Source organism: Gopherus flavomarginatus, chromosome 7 (assembly GCF_025201925.1).
Source record: "Gopherus flavomarginatus isolate rGopFla2 chromosome 7, rGopFla2.mat.asm, whole genome shotgun sequence".
Lineage (NCBI taxonomy): Eukaryota > Metazoa > Chordata > Testudines > Testudinidae > Gopherus > Gopherus flavomarginatus.
In genome coordinates, this window is record NC_066623.1 from 89,346,688 (window position 1) to 89,372,334 (window position 25,647).

Sequence of the window (25,647 nt, forward strand, 5' to 3'; positions counted from 1 at the left end):
AAACTACAAGGTTCCTTTTAGTGGTTTCTTGCATAAATATAGGAAATAATTCCCATTTATCAACTTCTCTTTCCAAAGCTTTGTGTATTGAGCATATAATCTAACAAGTATAATAATGTACCATTAAAAAATCAGTGGCATGTCAAAGAGGACAAAAGTTCTGGTCAAAACTCTTGAGGTTATCAGAATATTTTTGTCCATGTATTCTTAATTCTAGATATTTTTGTGAACACAATTTTTCATGAAGTAAATATGTAATACTGAGCAATCAGTATACAGAAGACACAAGCACACAAAACTGTTAATTGACAAATAGATAAAGGAATAAAACTATTTTTAAAATGTTTTTGAAACTGAAAATCAGATTTCTTTGTGCCTCACTCTGATGACAAATTGATTAAATACTTTATAGGACTTTATCTTTTATGGTAATATGCTCCTGCATACTGCCTACAGCAGCCTGTTTGTGTCCACTTGAGGGATGAAAGCAGGCTGAGTTGTAGCACTAGCTGCTTCACATGTTGCTCCTGCTCATTTGTGCCTCAGGTAAGGGAGACTGGATAGGGTTGATGGATGTGTTATGGCCAAAACAGAGATATATCCCACATGTTGCAGTGCAACAACATCCTTTTAAATAGAAAAATTAGTGCAGACCCAGAGCCTACCTTTAGAAGTACTCCTGATGGGCCTGCAATTGAGATACACTTCTACCCCGATAGAACACGACTTGATATAACACGAATTCGGATATAATGCAGTAAAGCAGCGGGGGGGCCCAGGCCCTTTAACGTGCCACCCGAGCCCCGCTGCCAGAGCTCTGGGGGTGATTTAAAGGCTCCAGGGCTCCCCATAGCAGCTGGAGCACCAGGCCCTTTAAATCACCACCGGGGAAGCTGGTCCAGTCGGGCACATCGTACCAGCTTTTGCCAGTACGCCGTACCGGACCAAATCCGATATAACACAGTCTTACCTATAAGGCGGTGAGATTTTTTGGCTCCGAAGGACTGCGTTATATAGGGGTAGAGCATGTTATATCAGGCACTTGCATTTTCACATGCACAATGGTTGTGCTAACTTTCCCAATATTAATATGTAAATTACATGTATGTACACGTTTTTGAAAAAATTCAAATTCAAAAACAAGCATTAGCATTACTTTACATGGGAAGAGGCATTGATTAATACTTTGAGAACTTGACTCAAGTCAGCAACTCCCAAATTCTAATTCCAGCTCTGACAACTACTGCTTTTGTGTCTTCAACAGGTCACTTATCCACACTGCTTTAGTATCCTCAGCTGTAAAATGGGGATATCAATTTAAATGAGTTGTCAAGGATGTGGGGATAACAAGGATGTGGGGATAACATTAATTAAAGCCCCGATCCTGCAAAAACTTATGCACTTGATTAACTTTACACACTAGAAGTAGTCCTATTGCAGTCAAGGCTCTATATGCAGTCACTGGGACGACTCTCAGTGAGTAAAGTTATGGAGGAAGATAACTATTTGCAGGACTGCCAAACATCTCTGAAGATGTCAAGCACAATTTAAGTGCTAGGTTTTTTTTTCTAATTTAGCCTTAGAAAGTTACATAGACAACACGTACATAAAGTAGCAAGAACATTTTATTCCTGGAATCAACGCTTTAAAAATACATATACTTTACTACATGCTATGACTAATACTTTACTACATGCTAGATATGATACCTAAACAGTTAGTACACTGATCTTATCCTAATCCCAAAAGAGTAATTGTCAAGAAAGCAAGTCCTAAAGAACCAATATTAGCTTTGGCCTTTGAGCTCAGGTTTGAAGAGGTGTGCGGCAGTCATTGTTGCAACATCAATGTTGCTATAGAAATAGTAACAATACAACAGTCAACACATGCAGAGAGGGTGAACATTTCCCCCTGTCTGCAAAGCACAACCCTCTGGCAGACTGATATGCGACTGCATACCTGGCTTTTTAAAAGTAAAGTATGCCTCACTGGCAATTTTCTTACTACTGTGTATAGGACTCCTTCATTTTGCAAGATAGTAACCCTAATATTATTCCTTTAAAGGAAAATAGCACCCACTTTACTCACCTCAAAGGAAAACCAGATATCGACCTGCTTTGATGTTGGTTTTAACAATCAGAAGAAAAATGGGAGATGGATGTGCGTATATGAGAACAGAATTTGGCCCTTAGCAATTTGCTTATATGTTAAGAGATCTTTCTGACTATTAAACCATTATTAAGGCAGTCCAGAAACTGGTTTGCAGACTCACATTGCTGATCTCACAATTTACATCATTCCTTGGCCGGTCTGAGTGAAAAAACATTTGAAAGAATACATTTTTTCAGGGTTGTTTTTTTTTTGAGACAGTTTATTACTATCCACAATTCTGACACTACTGGGTTGCGAAAAATATAATATTGATGATTTGTTGAGTCTTACTAATTACTAAGTCAACATAACATTAGGAAGCTAAATGCTGTGTAATTAATATGGCAAAAGGAGATGTTCCATAGTAACGTTCCCATTTGTCACATAAATATGAAGTCATAATTCATAAGTAATAAGTTGCCTATTGCACTGTAATCTTATAGGATTCTCAGGATTAAAACTGTTAAGATTTAACAATTGCTTTGAAGGGTAAACATTCAAATTTGTTAAATTACAAGAAAAAGTGCATCTCCCACAATCTCCTTCACAGGATTATCGCCTCTGATTCAATATCAATAGATGCATACTATTTTTGTATGATGAAATAAGCCTAGTTTTTCTTGATTTCAACCTCACACTTTTAACAATTTTTAATGTGTTGATCTAGCTGCATTTTAGTATTCATGTTTTCAAAGTTCAAAGCAGCCAAATGTTTGAAAGGGGAAACTTCAAACTATTCTTAATTACTCACAGATAATTTATCAGATAGATTACTCTTGCCACAATTCATTCCTATTTCAATGCTTTGTTTATTGACGTGAATGCCAGTACTATAGGAATACCATAAACTTGATATCAAGTCAATTAAAACATGAGTTAAAAGATTTTCAGGTATTTCATCTGTCTCTAGTTTCTCTGCTGATTATGTGGTTTTACAAACACATTTTCCTATTTTTAAAAAATGTTTCTCCCTCCCTTATTGCTGTGGAAAAGACCTATTAAAACAGGGGACACTGATGATCTAATTGGCTATGCTCTATACAGGAGATACAGTGAAACTAATTATACACAAAGTGTAGTCAGGTATAGAAAGAACACAAAATAAAATAATTCCTTTTTCTTTAATATCTTTCACGTATAGGAATTTTAGGTGTTACTTATAAATCTAACATAAAAGAAAATTGTCTCTAGTCCTCAGACGAAGAATTATCTTAAATAGACCACCTCCCTTATTTTACTGAGCTTAATTCTTGCAATGAATTCTAGCTGTGCATGCAAACAAAAAAAGGGAAGTGTGACAGCATGAAGAAGAAATCAGCTCCGTACTAAATAGGATTTCCGCTGCATTTCTGTCTGGGGTAGGGGAGCTGGAATAAAAACACAGACATGTTGATTTTACTTTATTTGTTGCAAGTGAGGGCACAGCATAGGGAGAACGGCAGTGTAAATTGGTAAAGGGCACTCAAGTAAACCATTTCACCACTGAAAAGGAGGAAATAACACACAGGGGTGCTTATCTAGCTATGTAAGCTAAGTATTATCAAAGTATTTGAGTAAGTGACACAGATTATTCTCATTTGTCCTTCCCCACAGGTACTGGATGATTTTTCTCCCAGTCTTTTTTTCCAACTCTTTTCCTCTGGGTAATGGTGCAAGTAAGCCAGTTTTTTAGAGTAATACCTCTACTTGGGCATGTATATGCAAATATTCAGGCTAATGCTTACCAGGAGTCTCACAAAAAACAGCACCGTTTTATGTGCACGCATTGTCTTTTGGAAGCTATGCAGGTTTCAGAAGAGGATTTGGTGCTAATGTAGTCAAATTACATTTTAATATTAATTTCTAACATACAACACTATAGTACAAAATACAAAAAATGTAGGGAAGGGGGAAAAAATAAACTAACCCCAATTTCTCCCTCTCATGCATAGTACTGTAATGAACACACAGATAAAAAGGCACTGGATGATAGTAAAAATTATTTTATGCTCATTTCTGCAATCCTGTAATTCTTCTTTATCCATAGGCTGGCATTTACCATTTTCACAATGTAGTTAAAAGTTTTACAACTTAAGACTGCTCCCTACTCATTTTAATGTGATTCTCTGAGTAATATATATTGTACCATAAATTATGAAACTTTGCATAAATTTATTCTACAAGTTAATTTATACAGATCTTAAAATTGCCCCCCAAATCCCCCTTAATTACTAATATAAGCAATTTTAAAGTTACGATGGTTATTTGTTAATACAACTTCTGATACTTCAGGCACTTTGACAATTCCTTGCAATTTGACTGGACCTTTGCGTCAGTTTAATGCAAATTAGGTTTGACTCACTCAGTGTCTTATTAATCTAGCACAACTATCGTTTGTAGAATTGCACACTCAACATAAATGTAGGTTAGTTTTACTAAGACAGTAAGCCTTATTTATGTACAGAGCAGGCCACTGAGACCAGGTTGAATTCACTGGGTCACCAGATCTGACTATACAGTGAAGAGAAAAGCCTAATTCCAAAATTGAAAAAAAACTAATTGGTCTTTAAACATCAATATTGTGTTTGTAATTTCAAAACTTCCTCTTGAATAATTAAAAAAAATATTTGACCTGTATCAATTAGGAGCAATTAGTATAAAAATGTTCACCTACTGCAGTTTGCACATAGAGAAATGATCACATTTTTAACAAGGGAAAAGGGAAATCACTATGGGATGCCCTAGTTAGATTAAATTAGCAAGAAACTTGTTACCAGAACATATAAAAGAGACAGCATTATAAGATATGACCTTGCAAAGGAACCTTGGAGCCAATGTGTGATATTCTTCCCCCCACAACCCTTGCTAATTATCTGCAAAGTTAGCGACCCTTTTGTGGCAGGCTATTTTTCTTCAAATAGTGCGAGTATTTTGGCTTTTAAATATTTAATTAGTCTTATGATATAAGAATTGTTGCACATGCCAAGTGCTTCAATTTCCAGACTGTGTTCCTCCTAATTATGTTCAGTTTTAGGTTGGTCATCCCAAACCTCTCGCTCTTGTAATTATTTACTCCTTAAAGATCATTCAGTGGAGAAATATTTTTCACCCTTATGGCTCTTCCTTTCCACAAATGGCTTTTCTGGTCCGTTAATTACCCACTCAGAGGATTAGAGTTTGTAATAATGCAAAAGAACCTGCATGTAAGATGAGTTTTACAGGGTGAAAAAGAATAAATTGTTTTTAGTAAACCTGCCCTGGGGAACACCCCTTTTTGGTTATGATTTTCATCAACAAAGGCACTGTGCCATCACTAGGTATCTGCTGATTCCACAGGCTTATGGCAGTTATTCATGTGTGCAGCTGAACAGACTTCCAGAGGCAAAATGCATAGCAAGAGTTGAAGTCTTAGCTCCAAAGATAACTAATTTCATCACTTCCTTTTATTTTTTGAAAGGTACTCATTAGACTGCAATCTGACAGCAACATGGCACAGTCCTTCTTTAAAACGTTTCTTCACGTTTCAGACTGAGTTTTATGGCTTTATAGATATATATATATGTTGAACTGATGACTAAAAACAAAATTAGAGCCTTTTGATTTCATCTGCTGATTTCTTTTCCCAATATGGTTTAAAACTTGAGACAGAAGTGCTGTCTCTTGTAGGGTCTTCGATCAACTCAGTAACAGTAGTGTCATTTTCATTAAAATGTATCTCAAAGTTCTTACTACAAGCACTTTCTTTTATTCAGAGAGGAAAGCTTGTCACAAAAGCACAGTTATTCATTATCCACAGTGATGTCTGGATCTAATTATCATCTGGAAAGCTCACAAGCCTTCCAGGTACAGGACTTCCTCAGCAAAGGTATCTTCCCGCTCTTCCAACTCAAAAAGTACAGTGCTACTTTCCCCCCCTCTTTTTTGACTTGCAGTTTAGATTAAATTACTTGTTTAAACTGTTTTTTTTCTGAATCCTAGTGTGCCCAGTCTTAACCCAATGAAGTAGGGTGGATTTTTGTTTGCTTGCTTCTACATTTGCAGAAATGAGTGTCTTGTGCTTCTTACATACAAAAATCAAGCAGGCTCACCTGCGTAAAAAAGTATGAAAAAATTCTCTAGCTCATCTCTATCAACTTGGAGCTAATCTTTAATTGTGACATAAATATTTATAATCTAACCCTTTTATCAAACTACCGACCACTGCAGGAGCCTCATGTGCTTGCACAATTAAAACCCCCATGTTAGCTATATATAATACTGCATTACATTTAATGCAAATCCTTTTCTATTGAAATTAGCATTGGGCTGACAGCAGGAAGTGGCTGATAAGAAAGCAACAAGGCATTGCTGATGGCATTCATGATAACTGAACACTAACTCATATGTATTCTGTCTACAGCATATTACCCAAAGTGCTCTTTTTTAAATGCAACTCCAGGAGGTGTCCTTTTGCTATATCTGTCACAAAGGCACTGAAATTATCTAAGAAAGCTAAATATACAAAGTAAATGATGGTTTTCATGCCCATCTGTGATGCTGGCACTAGAATAATATACCGAAGGCAATATCTGTGCTGCTACATTCTAGATAAGAAAACACCTACAGCTTTGGAAGCATAACAGTACAGCTGAATTCACTGTGTATAAGAAAAGAAGTTAACATCAGAAAAATGATGGATAGAGAACTGGTTATTGTTACTCTTAAATGAGAAAATAATTGAGTCCAAAATGGCTTGTTGTTAAACAGAAACAAGGTCTCATACAAATTCCGGGTTAGGGAGCACAGTTTGATTTATGCTGAAACAACAGTTTCACAGTGCTGATAAAATGCTTAGATTAAATACATTTTCAAAATCACAGTCCCTTCAGCTAAAAGGGAGAAAGAGAACGTTATACGGGAAGTACTGAACGGTAAGGTTAAAGGATCTTAATTGCAGACTGCCACTAACAATTTAATATGGAAGCTTTTGCAGAAGGAAAAAGTACATATCTTGCCAGAGGAGATAGTACATGTTTTTACTAAATATTAAGGTCTTTCACTGCAAGATGTTTAAGCTAAAAAAGTTTGGGCAGGGGCACCAGGTTCTTGTTGCATGTAGCAAAGGTCTGAGATTATAATATCCCCTATATTTGTTCAAATAAATGCTTTTTTTTAATCCCCACTTCATCTTTTAAGGTTTTTAGAGACTATGTATGTATTAAGAAATCAAAATTGTAGGTATAACTGCCATACTTTAGTGACAAACTTGAAAAAATGTATGACTCTAGATAGTAAATTTGAAGTGTAGGATTCTGTACCGTAGTTGTGTTATGAAACAGATTTGACACTGAAAACTTATGAGATAAGAATTCCCCCCCATTGATATTTCCCAAGCAAACTACAAATATTATATGAGTATTGAGTAAAATATTCAGTCTATGCTACACTCTAAGACTGCATTAAATTCATAGCAGTAACTTGTTTTATAGGCTCAGTTCATCGTGACCTATAAAATGTTAGGTTGAAGTGCTTTAAATATCTGCTAACACCATGTGCAAGTCTGGGAGTACAAGGCAGTGTGCTGTGATGCGGTAAAGACAGTACTCTTCTGAGAAACTAGCACACACTCTTATGTCACTGATCTAAACGGCGAGCATATTAAATAATGTATGACACAGGCAGCAAATCTTTATATGAAACTGAAGTTCTAGTTAGGATTTGTAGTTTTGTTTTAGCATTGAGATATTTTTAACCTTTTTTAAGACTACAAACACCCTACAAAGTTAGATTTTATTGTAAATGTAATATATATTTAAATATACACATTTAGTATATTCAACGTTATTACATTTCATAAAAGAACACTTTGTGGCTCTCCTTTAATTTGTGGGTTCAGATTTTTTGGGGGGTGGGGTGGAGTGGGGGGAGGAAGGCGTATTATTGGTCTCTGCTACATAAAAAAAGGATAAAGACTGGAATTAGTATGTCTTTCAGTAATCATGGTCAATTTATTAAGTAATTAGTTGCAACTTCATTTTTTTTTTTAAAGAAATTCTGTATCATCATACTGTTGCTCATATCTTTGGCCCTTAAACTTTTTCACTTCAGTAACCTTGTTAATGTCAAAATGCCATCGGAATGTCTGCCCAATTTAAGAGTATAGCTTGGGCAAATGCAAGATCTATGGGGTTCAATAAAAGATGTTTTCTTATTGCCTTCAACTAAAAAGCTTAATTGAGTTACAAAGATCAGTGCACCCTTTAAATTCTGTGGAAGAAGTAAAATTCCAGAACATAAATGTGCACATTTCTACATTACACTGTGGCCACTTCTTAACTTCTAAATCCTTGTTTTTCTTTCTTTTCTTCTTCTCCCTAGCTAAATTCTCTTACTGTAATAATTCTTCTAAATTTTATAGCAATAAATAATTCCATTATTAACACTGACAGCTTTTTAGATGATGTCATTGCCAGCACTAATTTCATAGCTCTAAAAAGTTCTCATAATTCTACTTAAACATATTTTTCAATTCACACTAATCTCTGTTAATTTAAGAGCTACACTCGCCCTATCAGTACTCATCTTCATGTACTTTTTTTTTTTAAACATGTCAATCCTGTTTACTAAGTGATATTCAACAGATTTCCTATAGAGCAATGAATCTTAACAGGCCTCCTAATTGCTTCACATAGGAAACAACATTACTATTAATTCCTCAGCAACAGTATAAAATAAAACTATTGCTTTTCAAGCTCTAGAGCAATTAGACCTCTCGGCTATTTGGCTAACTCTGCTTCTTGATACCCAGTGCAGTTAATTATATTTTTTGATGTTAATAGTCTCTGTCAGTTTCGAGCATAACTCCTCTTTGATGAATATTTAAATTATATTTGAATTTAAAAAACCTTGGTTACATTTCATATTCAGCAGTCATCATAGCTTAATAAAGGTCGCCTCAGCAAATGTTGAGATATATGTCTATATGAACACATGTATAAAAGTCCTAAATCAACTTATCAGATAATTTATCTGTTTTGACTAGTACTATGGTGAATCTAACCAAACTGTTTATGGAAATATAAAAATAAATGGTCTTATACTCTTATAGTGATATTTTATGATCCTAAAATTGTCTTAGCTATTTATAAACATGTTCTTTTTATATATTAAATATATCAGAATATAAATTATCAGTGAGACTATCTCAGGACCAGAAAGTCACCAAGTGAACAGAAAGTATACAAATTATCTAAAATAATGAACAGAAAGCTAAAAATTCAATGCACTGAGGGTAAAATAAATGTTGTCTTAGCCAAGTTCTCACTGTCATTAATCCACCAAATAAAGTGGCTAAATAACTTAATCATAACAATATGTACAGTAAGTGATACAATCTGCATAAGAGATTTTACATACATTAGTGAACTCACTAAAGGAATGCTGGATGAGGCCCTAAATCTGTAATAAAGTGACAGAATCTGAAACATACTTCTCACATAATGTGTGCATACAATACTGCAAATGAATATACTGCACCGAGTGATCAGAAAATATGCCCCAAAACACATATACACCAATCTATCATATAAAAACATACAGTGATACAAGAAAAGAATGAGATCACAATTTTTGTTAAGTGACAAAGGAAATAAAAATAGCTTAAAGATCCCAAATTACAAAATAAAATACACTTCTACCTCGTTATAAGGCCACGCGATATAATACGAATTCGGATATAATGCGGTAAAGCAGCACTCCGAGTGGGCAGGGCTGAGCGCTCCCGTGGATCAAATCAAGTTTGATATAACGTGATTTCGCCTATAACGGGGTAAGATTTTTTGGTTCCCGAGGACAGCGTTATATCAAGGTAGAGGTGTATCTACAAGCAATTTAATAATGTATCTCAATTTAATTTTAAGTCAAATTCATTCTTATTGAAGTATTCCAAATAGGTAGCCTGTTTTAATAAGTTTAGGAAAAGTTGTTTCTTTTGCAGACTGTCCATTTCTTAAGACAATTACAATGCCAGAGATCAATCTACAAATCACGTACTGCAGAAAACAATCACAGAATACATCACAAAAAGTGAATAAACTTACACTGATAATTGTCTCACTTCATCCCACTGTTTTTCAGACTTAATAAACTGAGGCTTTTTGTATTCAGACTGGTAAAAGACACTGTGAGAGAATGGTCTGAACCATTACATCTATATAAATATTGTTCTTTTTTAAATGAATAAACCAAGCTTACCAATTTTTAATTTAAAATTAATGATAGCAAAAATGAACACTGTCAAGTATTTTTTCATCCCATGGACATGACTGCTTTTCCCTCTAATAATGCAGCATATGCAGTGGACTAAAGATTTTGGTGTGACTCATAAATATTCAGTGCTATACCACTCTGTGACAGGGTTTCTCAAACAGGGGTCGCCGCTTGCGTAGGGAAAGCCCCTGGCGGGCCGGGCCAGTGTGTTTACCTGCCCCGTCCCCAGGTCTGGCCGATCGTTGCTCCCAGAGCTGCGATCGGGTCGGACCTGTGGAGGGGGCAGGCAAACACACCGGCCCGGCCCGCCAGGGGCTTTCCCTACACAAGCAGTGACCCCTGTTTGAGAAACCCTGCTCTATGATGAACAGCTTCATTCGTAAAAAAGAGATTGTGCACGTGGGTCACTGTATGGTTTCTGTTTTTTCCTTATACTTGAGTCTTAATTCAGTATCAAGCCTCATACACAGAAGAAAAGCAAAATCTACAGAGCCACACAGCATTGGCTTTGGTCAGAAACCCAATTTAAGCATGAGGAGCCCTTTAAGATCCACTTGAATAAATATACTCACGTGTGACTGTCTGCAGCATCAGGACTTATGACTGTATGTCCTCTTTTATGTGAGGAGTTTTTTAATAGCAGTCTAAAAGGGATTGGATAGCTTTGATAAACATGTATGGTAAAGAAGAAGTTGTGAAGAAGATATTCATTGGTACTGGACATCAATGACATGCCAAAGCAAAATAAGGACCTTATATTTTACATTCGGTCATTTACTATGGCAGCGTTGATGCACATACATTCAGGGCAGTAGTCATCCAAATTGATATGTGATGTCAGTATTACTACTTTTTGGATATAAAAAGGAGAGCAAATATCCAAACCACCCAGGGAACAGAAACAGAAAAATGCAGGTTACATCATAATATGAGACACGTTTCATTACTGAATATCTTTAACAAAGGCAGCCCTCATCCATAAAGGGAATAGCTACTATATTCATATAAAAGCACAAACAGCAGCAGGAGTCTGATGAGCCCTTGTCTATGCCTGACAGACCTCCAAAAGAGAGGTGCTTCATACTCAACAATACACCTTCTAGAGATGAGGAGTTGACTATGAAGTGTTGCCCATTATAATAGTTTTAAACTACATTAAGGAATGTAGTTCTGAAGCCAGGCTACACCGGTCACAGAATCAAGTCTGAGACCTGTCAGAGGGAGTTATGTTGAGATGCTCTAAAATGGTTTGTTCTGGCAGAGCATGCAATATGCCAACCCAGTTCTGAAACCAGTTTTGCATTCCACTGGTGCAGACAGGGCTTAAAAAGTTAAAGTGTTTCATTCTGATGAGATTAATCAGCAGGGATTGGCGATTGACACTCCCTCCATCCAAGACTGGAGTTCAGGGAAAGATTTACTTCATTTCGATTAGAAAGAACCTGGCTTGTTTTCACATGAAAGGAGATAATCTGATATGCCACTGTTTCTTTTCTAGGCCTGATAAGCAACGGACATATTTGCACTTGCAGGATATGTATTCTGAGTGGAAGGGTATTTAATTTTTTCTTTCAATGATATATCACACACATTGATATGTGGAATGTAAAAAATCATTGCATTGCTAGGAAAAGATTGATTATCTCCTCTCTTTCCCCTGCAAATGACTGTCCATTTTCCATCATATTTGCAGGGCTTAGGGGAAAAAGGAAGAGAGAGAACTTTCAAATCAAGGATCTAGGAAGTTTTAGTGACCTTCCTCCTATCCCACAAACAGAAAGGTCAAGGGAACAAATCAAGTAAATGGCTCTTTTGTAGAACTTTGGCTGGAGTGCAGCTGAGTCTTATGGAGGGTGAATGATGGACACAAGAAGTTAGAGTATTACAGCATGGAAAGAATGCAAGGTGCCAGGACTGTCTGTTGTCATGGTGGACATGGTGATTGAAGCTGTGTGCTATCCTGCAGTGGAAGGATAACATGAATGAAGGAAGAATTGTATTAAATAATTTCTCTCTTTAGTTCAGCTTTTGTGTCCCCTATTCTCCTACTATTCTGTAGTAACATTTTATAAAGAAGGATTTTTGAAGGAGGGGAAGGTCCCTAATTTGACCTGTACTTTACGTGCATCTACTCTTATCTGCCTTCTGGAAAACAAACCCATGGGAATCTTTGTGCATTTTTCTAAAACAAATTTCAGTGCTGTTAAACAAACAAAATACAATCACAGCAATCTAGCACTCTTGAGGAGAAAAACTGTGTAAGGGGCACAAAGCTCAGGAAGTTTCAACTCAAAGTTTCCTAAAATTTGTCCTTATTTAAGGATTTCCCCACAGATATCAGTATATCCCTCGAGGACCAGGGCATCTGCATGGAGGCATAGAATCTGCACTACTCCCTGGCTCATCAGCATCAGCGGCTTTTCATCTGGCTTTCTCTCACTCCATCCAGACCCTCTTCACCACAACAGTACAGCCACTTACCTGTAGGCAGGACTTCCAAAGGTTGTATGACAGGGAGAGAGATGGCTCTTGGGCTCATTCCCCCTTCCTCTTATAAAAACTACATCTTTTAAGTGATATTTCCACAATTTCCCCACCTTCTGTGGAACCTTTCTGAGGATACAATCAATATTTTAAGAGTAAGGAAACTAGCTCTCTCTTGTGACAATTATTTCGTTAAATGCTAGAATCTACTCTTTTTAAAAGAACACTCTCTGGCTATGTCTACGCAGCCTCTAAGTTCGGACTACTGGGGTGTGAATCGCAGCATGCACTAACATGCTGCATAGTAACTCTCCTGTGGGGCAGGGCCGGCGCTTCCATTTAGGCGACGCCAGGATTTGGGAGGGCTTGCCGCCCTCGGTGGCAATTTGGCGGTGGGGGGTCCTTCCGCGCTCTGGGTCGTCGTCGGCAACTCTGCGGAGGGTCCTTCACTCGCTCCAGGACCCGCCGACGAAGTGCCCCGAAGACCAGGAGCACGGAAGGACCCCCCCGCCACAGAATTGCCGCCAAAACCCTGGCACCGCTCTTGCTGTGGGGTTGCTACTGGCGTGAACTAAAAGGTACCCAGTTCAAATTAACATAGTCGTCTTCGAAAGATGATGTACATAACATGAACTTTACCAGATACCTTTTAGTTTGCGCCAGCAGCATCCACGAGGAGTGAGTTACTTTGCAGCATGCCAGTCAGCACTTCAACTCACAGTCTTGCTGTGTGAACTGGGGGGTTGTGTAGGCATGCCCTTAATTAATTTGTGTTAGTTTCCCAAAACACATTTGCAAGCGAGTCACAAATGTATGCATTTATTAGTAGACTCACTAAAACATTATTTTAAGGAAAATAATTTTACCTGAACTTCTTTCATTTACAAAAGTATTCTAAAATGGGCTAATTGTTCTATACGTGTATGTGTTCGCATGTGCTTTTAAGAGTGAAAAGATCACTTTTAGCTAAGAATGATACCTGCCTTTTGGGGGGGGGGGGGGTTATAATTATTCCGAAAATTTTGCAAGGATAAGAATCTGTGCCAATTTGGTTTATTAATGCTAATTTCCATTTACACCACTCTGGCAGTATAAAGGAACCATAGGTGGGTTAAAATGGAATTGACTTTAAGGCCCATTTACATTGCCAGAGTGATATATGGGGGTCTTAGTGTAAATGAGAGTCTGGCCAAGCAAATCCATTATTAACAAAGGAAACAGTCACTTTTTTGTTGCAGTTCTATATATCTTTTCTATAAACACTTTTTTTAAAATGGACAGGCTATTATGACTGTGTGATAAATATCCTTTCATTTGATGCATTCACAAGTTGCAAAGTATGTACAGTTTTCTGATCATTTCTAATTTTTCCTTCTCTCAAAGACCTATTTGAAACTGTTCTTCGTGGCAGGATACAGACCAGATCTCTTCTTCAAAGATCCAGGCAGCTGTTTGTAGAATAAAGATGTTATGGCCTTTATTGTTAAGGACACTGCATTTGATTTAGAAAGCTACTTTTGTTGTCCATTAACCATTTTCAGGCACTCAAATTTTGTTGTTTTTCCTTTCTAAACAAACTATCAGTTCTGTATGATCCAGAGTCATATGACAAATTTTCTTTTAAGCCCACTAGTTTCATTTCATATTAGTTCTACCAGGTCACAAAATGGTTAAATGACTTAGATCAAGTCAGTTGTAGAGATGGCCGTGGAACCCAGAGATCCTGACTGGCAGCTTTCTTCTAACCACTCACCAATGCAGAAATTTTACCTCCTTGATGAGCCAAAATTTTAAAGAAAGCCATGTGGTTCTTGGAATATGCATGCCAAAATAAAGTGAACCACTTGTATTATACTGGCACCACACAAATCTCTGTTATTAATATTCATCAGGGTTTTGTTTAGTGCTTGTATGTATCATCTTCTAAGAATTCTGTTTTGAAATATAAGTTGGATAATTCACTTTGACTGTCTAATATCATCCAGAAAGAATTACCAAACATAAAAGGCGTATTTTGTTGTATTCTACCCATACTTGGAAAGAAAGTGCCCCCAGCATCCAGAAAAATGTGGCTCTCTTAACAACCACACACATTTGAATGTTATTTGGCTTATTACAGAATGTCTAATTTTAAAACATTACATATATATATCTATATCCATAGATAGATATAGATATATACACACACAAATATTTTTAAATGTTATTATTTAAATTTATAAAAACTGAAGACAAAGCAAGCAGGAGAAGCCCTAAAATCTTCAGTGCCTGCCTCAACAGAAATTGATAGTGATCATCTGCAGTTTCTCAGTGTCTGTAAAGCGAGGCTTTGAAGTTGACACTGCAGGCAGAAAGTCTTCATACGTGAACAGGCTGTTTGAAAATAACTCAGGCAAACCTTCTTAATTCTTCTAAAACTGGCTTCTAAGTGGAATTTTTAAAAAAAGTTAATTTTCAAGCCACCAATTTGTCTACAAAGAACAATATTAGCTTGTCATGTTAACTTCAAAGTCTCACAAGAGTTACTGGCTACAGCTGCACACAGGATACTCTACAAGCGAGGAAGTTCTTCTCCTCAGGCTCCTTATGTGTCTAACCTTTTTATTTCATTTTTTTTTTAAAAGTAACTTTCTCCCTAGGGGAGGCTAGTGTAGTTAATAAGTATCAACTCATCCAGATTGTTTTTACACATAAAAATCCCACATGGCTTGGAACTACAGCTAGGAAATTATAGTGCTCATTCACTAACACATATTTTAGAAATAATGTTACATTACTACTTCTACTAATAATAAAAGGAATAACGAACAGCTAAAACATAACTATATGAAATTGACCAAATCTAGAGTTATGGGAAATACAGTTCCTACCACACCTCCACACCCCACCCCACAACCCCATAAGGTTTTGTAGGTGTAGGGCTGAGAGCATGGGCGGGAGGATGTTAAGTGCTGCCAGGTTTTCCCTCCCTTTTTCAAGCTAATATTTTGAATTTCTGTTCACATGAACATACTGGACTGACTGGTCAACCACAAACCACATTTGGAACTGTAAGTACGCACTCAGGCAGCAGAGACAACCACCCCCACCCCCAAAAGGCATATATTGCGTTAAGTGTAAACTATTAAAAAAAAGAGGTTTTTTTTAAAAATGACAAGTAAGGAGACTGTTTCTGTGCTTGTTTCATCTAAATTAAGATGGCTAAAAGCAACATTCTTCTTTTGTGAAATAAAGTTTCAAAGCTATATGAAATCAATGTTCAGTTGTAAACTTTTGAATGAATAAGCATAACATTTTGTTCAGGGTTATGAACATTTCAGAATCATGAACAATCTCCGTTCCCAAGGTTTTTGTAACTCTGATGTTCTACCACAACATATAGGTGAAAGATTTTATACTAGAGTCACTAGGATCTAATTTCAATCAGTGAATAAAAACACTTGAAGTTAAAAACAAACTGTTGAAGAACATCAGTGTTCTAAGATAGGCCTATTGGGAAAAAGATAAGAAAATTAAGAACTATCAAGAAACACAGAGAAGAAAAGAAACAAGTAAGTGGAAAGAGATGACCATGTCCAGGGGGTAGTATCAACTAACAGTGGATGCTGAAGGAGATGGTGGATCTGTCAATGTTAAGAGAGATCTGGTTTGCCAGAATCTACAAGCTTCTAGAAAGTGGGCATGGCTTCTGATATCACAATTCTATACTAAATTGGTTAGCTCATCTTATTTTTCAATCTTAAATTTTCACCAGGTTGTTTCTTAGATTTGTAGTAAATGCTAAAGCTGCTGAGTAATACTGCAAACACATGGCTGGCATTTAGTAATTACCAAACATCATGCTATGAATTTATATGACTTAGCTTGCCAAAAAATTGAAGGCAGCAGTAAGTAACTGAATGGACTGAAGTAATAATGGAAACAGATCATTCTTCTGAAGTAAAAAGAAAACATTGTCAGGAGCTGTTAAGTAGTGAGATGGAAAGGTTTCTTCACGAGCAAATGTACAAATGAATTAAGCTTTTTTCTACCGAGGTAAGACATTACACTGGAGAGTCTGATGATCCTCTATACCATTGTTGTCATTAAAATACAGCTGCGATAAAAACAAGTGCCTGTTTCAAGACATACAACACCTCTTCAAAATACATTTTATTCAGGACCAGCATCAATTCACCCCCCAAAATAAGTAAGATCAATCACTGGATATGCTATTATAAACAAATTAAAGATAAAGACCTGAAATACTTGATAAGAAAGTTGCTCAATTTGTGCTATATAAAAAGAAGGTTGCAATGTTAAGAAAATCTTGGAAGATGGAGGGAAAGTGCATTACTACTAAATGTCACTGATTCTGTGTCTGAAAAAGAAAACCAAAAAACATTAAAGTCAAAAGTTCTAGAAATTTCAGCCAAGAAAGTAAAAAAAAAGTGTGATACGTGATCTTAGCCATTTGCTTAGATAACAAAGAAAATTTTTAAAAATTGAAAAAGATTAAAACTTCTCAGATGCAAACAACCTAAACATCTGACATATACAGCACACAATTGAGAGATAAAGTAACACCTAGTTTTGCAGATCATGAAAATTCAAAAATACTTCTGCAACCACCATAAGCTTCATGCGCACTGACGGAAAAACTGATGTCCCAGCTTCCCAATGACACTCTGGTGGAACTCTCAGGAAGACTGCGTGTTTATATTTGCATCCAACTGCCACAATCTTGAAACATGTGCTGAGCATAAAGAAGACTTTGATCAAAACACACATGTATTTTACACAACAAGGAACTCTACAGAGAAGCACTACACTTACAAAGCAACTGAAAGTGGTTTCGAAGGGACTTGACAGATGACGCTCAGGCTGATGACACTGCTGCTGCAGTCTCAGTGGAAATCTGTCTTGATCTATTTAACAACAACGAACTAGAACCACAAAAAGACAATTCAAACTGATTCAGAGACGTTCTGGAACCTTTCCATTAACTTGGCCTTGATTAGCTTCCACTACTGACTCCAAATACAAAAGCCATCAGTTGAAACATAATCTCAAATTCCTTAATACCTTTCTAGCATTTAAAATCGAAGATCCAGATTTCTACCCTAATTCTATGTCTATGAAGGCTGTTGTTACAGTTAGTAACATCAAAATGGTTGAAAAGCATGGAAATAAAACTGTGGAAAAACTTCCTAATAGGCTAGGTACTGAAATACAAAATAAATTGGTGAATGTGTACTGGTACAAAAGCGAAGATAAAGAGTAATAAGACAAACAGTAGACTGGAGACAATTATTGTTTTTAGGCTTTACTTACAGAAAACATGGTTTTTTATAGTATAAGAAAATATAATTAAAAAAATAAAGCATAAAAGAAATACTATGCACTTGACTTCATAAATCTTTACGGTTCTCTCCACCTTTTTCTAGCTCGAGAGTAATTCTCGAGAATAATGAGGGGTGGGTTTTTTTGAAGAGGGGAAAATCATATCAATCTTGACCAATTCCCACTCATTTGTCTGTTAAGATGAGACTATTTGAAGAGACATGATTTTTTGCATTTTATAACAAAAACGGACAAAGCTAATCATATGTCAATATCATCTGAGCACTTAGGAGGGAGTTTTTTTAGATGGTCTCTATCCAACCTCTGACAATAGGATGGTAAAAATGCCCATGACCAATCTACATTAGAGCTTCCACAACTGTTAGCATTGGCTGATCTACACAAGTATTAGGCGATGGCAGGAGAATTTCTGTAAATCTTCAGTGCAGACGTAGTCTCTGTGATGCTTTTGTACAGTAAGTCCCTTTTATTGGTGCTATGACTCATACCCAGAAACTAAAAGGGTGACTTGCTGAACGCTGGAGTGATAGTAATAACTGCTGAGCAAGACAGTCAGAAAGCAGTTTTGTCCTCTAAGAGGACAATATCTACAGCCTTTCCAAAGAACTGACCTGACTGTACAGTTTTTTTAGTTTGATATGTTTTGTAGGTGAGCAGAGGTTCAGTTATTGATCATATTGATAGCAATCATTTAACTTAGCATGGGCATTTAGAAACTGCTTAAATGTGCAGAAGCCATTTGAATACTTTTTGAGAGCAGTTTGACCTCCTGAAAGATGAGGATACAATGACACTTCAAAGAAGTGAAATGTATCATTCTCCTTGCAATCACCTGCCTGCTTTCTCACTTTTGTCAAAGAGACTATAAAAGGAACTCAGCAAGATTTGCTGATAGCTAGGTTCAATTTCTTTGTAATATTACTAGATAAAAATAAGGATATTTTAATAATTTTTCCCTGAGACAAAATGCAAATCAGTACATATATAATGTGTAAATTAATTGTGTGGTACACTTTTGGAAAATAGTAAATGTATTTTTACCTTTGTGTCATAATTTTGTAGGCATCTGGGAGGAAGCATTCTGTGTTTTCCATTTGGAAAGGGTCGGCATCACAAATCTTGTCATCTGTCCGTCCATAATTAGCACTCTCTATCATAATGACATCACTTCCTGGACACCGAAGGTCAATGGAGTAGCCCTCGCAAGACAGTTCCCTCCTAACTAAACCAAATGGTAGTGCTGCTCGGCTGAAACCTTTAAAAAAAAATTAGGAATCAAATTAAAACAATGAGAAAAAAATGACAAAAGGAAAACATTTTCTGGCATATGCATGGATGTTACATTTTCTATCCCATGCTCAAGGAGAAAAAAGTAACACACCTTTACAGATGTTTTTTATCACGTTCACAGAACATAGCTTTTGGAATTGTAATCATATTAGCCTAATTGCAAATTATCTTTAAAAATACCTGAATGTCTTCCAAAGATCTAAATTCACATTGAATTGGACCAGGGTCTGCCTTTTACAAGCAGCAATAAATACAGTAATGAGGTATGCCAGACATAAGAGAAAATCACAGAGTGAAGAAACATTTTCAGAACTTCAGAATCACCTGGTGGTTTCTTCCGGATTCTACACATTCTGAGCTTTAATTTAAAAAAATGTTACAACGTTAAGTTTTCAGCCCTTTGCACTGAAAAGCTACTGTTTTTTACAGTGTAAATCAATGTGCTGCTGCTCTTTTATTGCATATTTGCAGAAAACTCAGCTAAACACAGGAGAGAATTCTTCTCACAACTAATTCACATAGCTGCCGAGTTTTCAGAGGCAGGACTTTAACCTCTCCTTTCTCCACCCAGGAGAACCTCTGTCTTTAAGGATAAGGAGGGGCAGTTGGAGGAGTCAGCTGGAGCACTTGGATAGATGAAGAAGTTGATTCGGTGGGAGTTCTAGTAGCGGGAAGTGCTTGGTGCAGCTGAGTGTGAAGTGGGCAGTGACGAAGGAAGCTGGTTGGGTGGAAGTGCCAGTGTCAGGGGGTCAACTGCAGCAAGGTCAGTCTCCTACCAATGCACTGGGGCATAGCTGAGGCTAGCAGGGGGTTGCCTGATTGACTGCACATCCTGATTGGTGAACGGACGGACCTAAACTACTACTTGACCCAGCAGCAGCCAGCACAATACATCCCACACTGCAACTGTGCTTGATCCTGCTTCCTGCTCCCATGCCTGCTCCTGCCCAGCCTGCTCCTTCCCTTATCCATCCTGGACACCCTTAGCTCTGACCCCTGGCTCTGGGATTCCCGACCATGCCTCTGGCTCACCCTGGGTTCCAGCATTCGGTTTCTGACCTCTGGCTCTGACCCAAGATGTGGGGGGGGGGGAAGGGGTGCACATGGGGCAGCTGGCTGAGTGGTGGCGGTGGGGGGTGCCTCACTGGGGCGGTGGGTGTCCACCTGGTGGTAGGAGGGAGGTGTGGTCTTAGTGCAGGTTCCCTGGTGATAACAGTGTTTGGGATGGCAAGAAGGCCTTATGATGAGCAACTTGCCAAGCAGCTACTTTGCCCTCTATCTAACTACTCAGATCCCAGCCTGAGAAGCAGTCTGCAAGTGTGGGGAGCAGGCGGAGATGATAAGAGTCACAGCTAAACAATGTGAGGAAAAAGCGTTGCCTGTCTCGGTTCTCTCGTCTTTGTGCCTCTCCTTGCTCTTTGAAATGCAGCTTTTCCTTTCCTGGATGTTCTGTGTCCCAAAGGTGGCCTCCATGACAGTTTGCTGCGTGACACAGACACCGTACATAACAGCCTGTAAGAGCTGCTCAGCAGACCTACATTTTAGCATTCATACCTGTGCCATTTTGCATAAACTAATAGCACATTACTTGAGTAAGGGCACCATGAGTGAATAATTTCTGCAATGGGCGGCAGAAGTGTGCTGAAAAGTTCCTACGTCCAATCAGGAAAATTCATTCCCTTTACAATTTTTTCTTTGCCCTTAAATCTTCTTCTGTCTGAGAGAATTCCTTAAAGCAAACCATTCCATTGAGAGTTTTGAAGTAACATGCAATTATCTGGGCACCCAAACCTAGGACTAACTAATTCAATAGGAAACCTTTTGTCCTTTATCATCAGTTCTTTATGCAGTCAGTGTACAGTGCTAGCATGAAGTAGCTATATGCTATATTCTGCTATACCAGGGGTTCTCAGACTGGGGGTCAGGACATCTCAACTTATTACATGGGAGCTGCAAGCTGTCAGCCTCCACCCCAAACCCAGTTTTGCCTCCAGTATTTATAATGGTGTTAAATATATTTAAAAGAGTTTTTAATTTATAAGGGAGGGGTCGCACTCAGAGTCATGCTATGTGAAAGGGGTCACCAGCATAAAAATTTGAGAACCACTGGGCTATACATACAAGATTTAACATCGATCAGATTGCTCTGTCTCCCTGACCCAAAATTTGAACCCATCATCACATTAAATTGTGGGATAAGTTAGATGATTTGATAGTACTAAATAACTTATTTAAAAACAGTAGATACTTTTCAACAGCACCATAGGTTGTTTTTTTTAAGCATTCTAGTAAAACTAGTAAGACACTCTAGCACTGTTATAGTTAAGATTCCATAAAGGTTTCTGGTTAGGTATTTCAAGGTTTCTGGTTAAGTATTTCAAGAATTACTTATCTTTGGTACTCTATACGTTTAAAAACAAACATTTATCTCCCTCCCATAAGCAAAACATTTGGAATAATATACAACTATTACACGCATACAGTCATTATGTGATCAGAAAGATTTTTGATTCAGACATTTATTTCATACATGCAACACAGAATGTGAATCATTTGGTATAGTCTGTTTTAAATATGGTGTATTGCAGGGGTGGCCAAACTTACTGACCCTCCGAGCCACATATGATAATCTTCAGAAGTTCGAGAGCCGGGTGTGCTTGCCAGGACTTCGGGCTTCAGTCTCGTGGCGGGGTGGTGGCTCAGGTCTTCTGCTCTGTAGAGAGGGGGTTCTGGGGGCTTCAACCCCACAGGAGGCACCTGCTGAAGCCCCCAGCCCCAGCAGGAGTGCCCCGTGGGATGAAGCCCTGAGCCCTAACAGGCGCCCCCACAGGGCTGAAGCTCCTAGACTCCCCTCCCCGCTGGGCAAAAGTCCCTTGGCCCTCCACTAGGCAGAAGCCCTCAGCTCCCCTCACCCCCAAGTCTGGTAGCTGGGAGAATGGGGGGGACAGGTGTAAGAGGTTCTCAGAGCTGTACTTCAACTGTAAAAGAGCTGCAGTTTGGACACCACAGGTATATTGTATTAATACAATTGGCATAATTATTATTTATTTACAGTAGCTCTCACGCTGTGCTATGTGTTTTCCAACCAAACACAAAGAATGCCTAGTTTCTGCAGCAAAGAGTTTATAATAATAAATGCATTGTAATAATAATACATCTCTAAAATTCAAGCAAAGACAGATAGACAAAGAGCAGGTGGTGTAGCATGTGCCATTTTGGGGCATTTGGATGGGGGTATGAAAGAGAATATTCTCAAGTCACATACACACTGGTTTCTTATAGTCATGGTATCAGAAGTATGTCTTAAGAAGGAATCAGAAGCAGAGGAAGTAGCGGCTTTGTGGATCAGCACTGGAAGAGTGTTCTGCGCAAAATGGAAGAAAGCACAGAAATAACTAGGGGAGAATTTGAGGATAGTGGAGTAACTGGAGAAGCAGAAGAGACAAGAGGTGACAAAAAGGACAAGGCCAAATAAGTACAGAAGGGCAGATTTACATAGAGTTTTGAAGGAAAGGACAATAATCTTGAATTTGACGAGGTGGAGAAGGAGAAGCCAGTGGAAAGATTTAAAGAAAGAAATGATATGGTCAAAATGACGGGCGAGAAAGTGATCTTGGCAGTAGTATTTTATATGGACTAGAGAGGCACTCTTCCTATTGTGTTAGTAATCTGTGGATTAAAACTCCCATTGGATTGAGATGATGAGTTGTAAAATCTCCAAAAGACTTGTTTCTTTTAATCATGTCAATCTGTAAGTGAAATCAGTTTACACTCACACATTTTAATATTTATTACAAACAGACGAAAGAACGGTACACTTTAAAACAAAGAAATTTCAGATTAAACTTTCACATCATCCAAAATTCGTGCCCCTAGGTTTGACAGAACATATGATGCATGGCATCAAATACTAATATTAGATCAGGGTTCGGCAACCTTTCAGAAGTGGTGTGCCGAGTCTTCATTTATTCACTCTAATTTAAGGTTTCGCGTGCCAGTAATACATTTTAACCTTTTTAGAAGGTCTCTTTCTATAAATCTATAATATATAAACTATTGTTGTATGTAAAGTAAATAAGGTTTTTAAAATGTTTAAGAAGCTTTATTTAAAATTAAATTAAAATGCAGAGCCCCCTGGACCGGTGGCCAGGACCCGGGCAGTGTGAGTGCCACTGAAAATCAGCTCGTGTGCCACCTTTGGCACACGTGCCATAGGTTGCCTACCCCGTATTAGATCTTTGCTAAATCTAGTCACAGTGGGCCAAGACAAAGTCAGAAGGTCATGCTCTCATCTCTGATACATGAGTGTGATTCAATTACAGTCAACATATTTTGATCCAAAGTATATACACTTTAGCTTGTGACTATGGCTGTATATATTCTTCCTTTGCAACAAATTACTGCAGAGAAGCTACAGAATCTGACCATTACCCCATTCTGTGTTCCACAAGGGTGCAAAACGGGCAGAGGAATGAGATCCTCACAGATGCATATAGCAGCTCCTCCAAACTAAGCACCACGGCCCCAGCCATGCCAGGACTAAAAATAATGCTGCCGATGGTTGCCATTCCTGCATTCTGTGATTCTGAAGAATGAAGTCATCCAACACAAAGTAGGGAATTAGTTAATTCTGCCTATGCTGCTGAATTTTTCCTGTGGCCTCCTGGCAGTTTGTAGAGGAACGTTAGATGGGTGCAGAGCATCTTGCTTCTAAGGGAGGTTAAAGTAGCTGACACAGTGTGGCTGACTGAGCACAGTAAGTCACTCCGTGTTTGCAGCATCTAGTCAGACATTTCTATCATTACAGGGATGGTACTGAAAACCATGCTACATTATCTATGATGAATACAGATTGTTACCCTCATTTATATTTGCAACAGGAAATACGCTAGATTTCCCCTCCCCCTTCCCTACATGCATTGCTATATATTTGGGCTGACATTTCAAAATATTAGACAAGCTAATGTCAGGTCACTCATTGGGTAACAGAAGACACTCAAATTATATTGTAGGATGCTACTTTGGAGAGAGAAAATGTAATAAAGCAGAGCGTTAGAGAGAAGGCGATAAAGCAGAGTCCTCTGCAATTTTTACAACACAATTGCCATGAAGAAAGCAGTAAGCAAAAAAAATTAGAAGTCCTGTAACAAAGCTGATGTGATCTTTATTCTAAGCTTCATTTATAATTTTTCTATCAACAAAGAAAAAATAAGCATTTCAACAAGCAAAGTGTAATTCAATCCATCTTACAACCCTGACAATCGAAGAACGAACTAGTGGGAGGCCTTGTGAGTGAAAAATCAATATTGCAGCTTTGTGCCGTGCAAATGTGAACACTGCCAAATAGCAGTGCTTAGGGTAAAATGAACTGTTTTGCTCCATTTTCTCCTCTCTGAACAAATGATTTTGAAAAGACAGCATTTTTTCCAGTGCTATAAAATGTCAAGCAATAACGCTCTGTGCTTTTGGTGAATGATTGGAATAAATACCTCTTGGCAACAGGTGCAGTGACTTAGGACTGAAATACATTCACATTCAGGAGATAACTCCTGATAAAATGCTACAGGATGGAAATTTGAAAGACCAGGGTTTTGTATCATTTCAAAGCTTTTTATATGTAAGTATGCTACTCTGTCAGTAATTACTATTGTCACTAGCAGCTTTATATCTCAGGTGCACTTCCAGCCATTAATGTTTTGAACATTCTGCTTTACTAATGAATCTCCATTCAGTCTGCTGCCCGGATAAAAAAGCTTTACAGTGCCACGCACAAACTATTTTGTTAGACTGCAAATCAAACCAAAACAAAAATCAACTTTCCTTGTTGTTTTTGCTAATTGCTTCAAGGCTAACCATGTCCTGGATGACACTGCTCATGCTGTCTAAGGTCTAAGTAAGCACAGTGCTAGCTGATTGTCAAGGACATTTACAGTACTGGGGCTGTGAATGGAAGCACAAGCTAAACAGGTTTCAGAGTAGCAGCCGTGTTAGTCTGTATCCGCAAAAAGAACAAGAGTACTTGTGGCACCTTAGAGACTAACAAATTTATTTCAGCATGAGCTTTCGTGAACTACAGCTCACTTCTTCGTGAGCTGTAGCTCACGAAAGCTCATGCTGAAATAAATCTGTTAGTCTCTAAGGTGCCACAAGTAC

At 37.8% G+C, this 25,647-nt stretch overlaps 1 protein-coding gene across 23 annotated transcripts in view; it reads right to left on the minus strand.

Moving 5' to 3' along the window:
- Window positions 1–25,647, minus strand: part of ADGRL2 (adhesion G protein-coupled receptor L2) — a 476,253-nt gene that overhangs the window by 65,968 nt on the left and 384,638 nt on the right. For all 23 annotated transcript variants that reach the window (XM_050963483.1, XM_050963479.1, XM_050963478.1 and 20 more), the window contains one exon: window positions 19,246–19,459. In XM_050963483.1, the coding sequence (XP_050819440.1) occupies window positions 19,246–19,459 (214 nt within the window). The remainder of the gene's footprint in view (window positions 1–19,245; window positions 19,460–25,647) is intronic.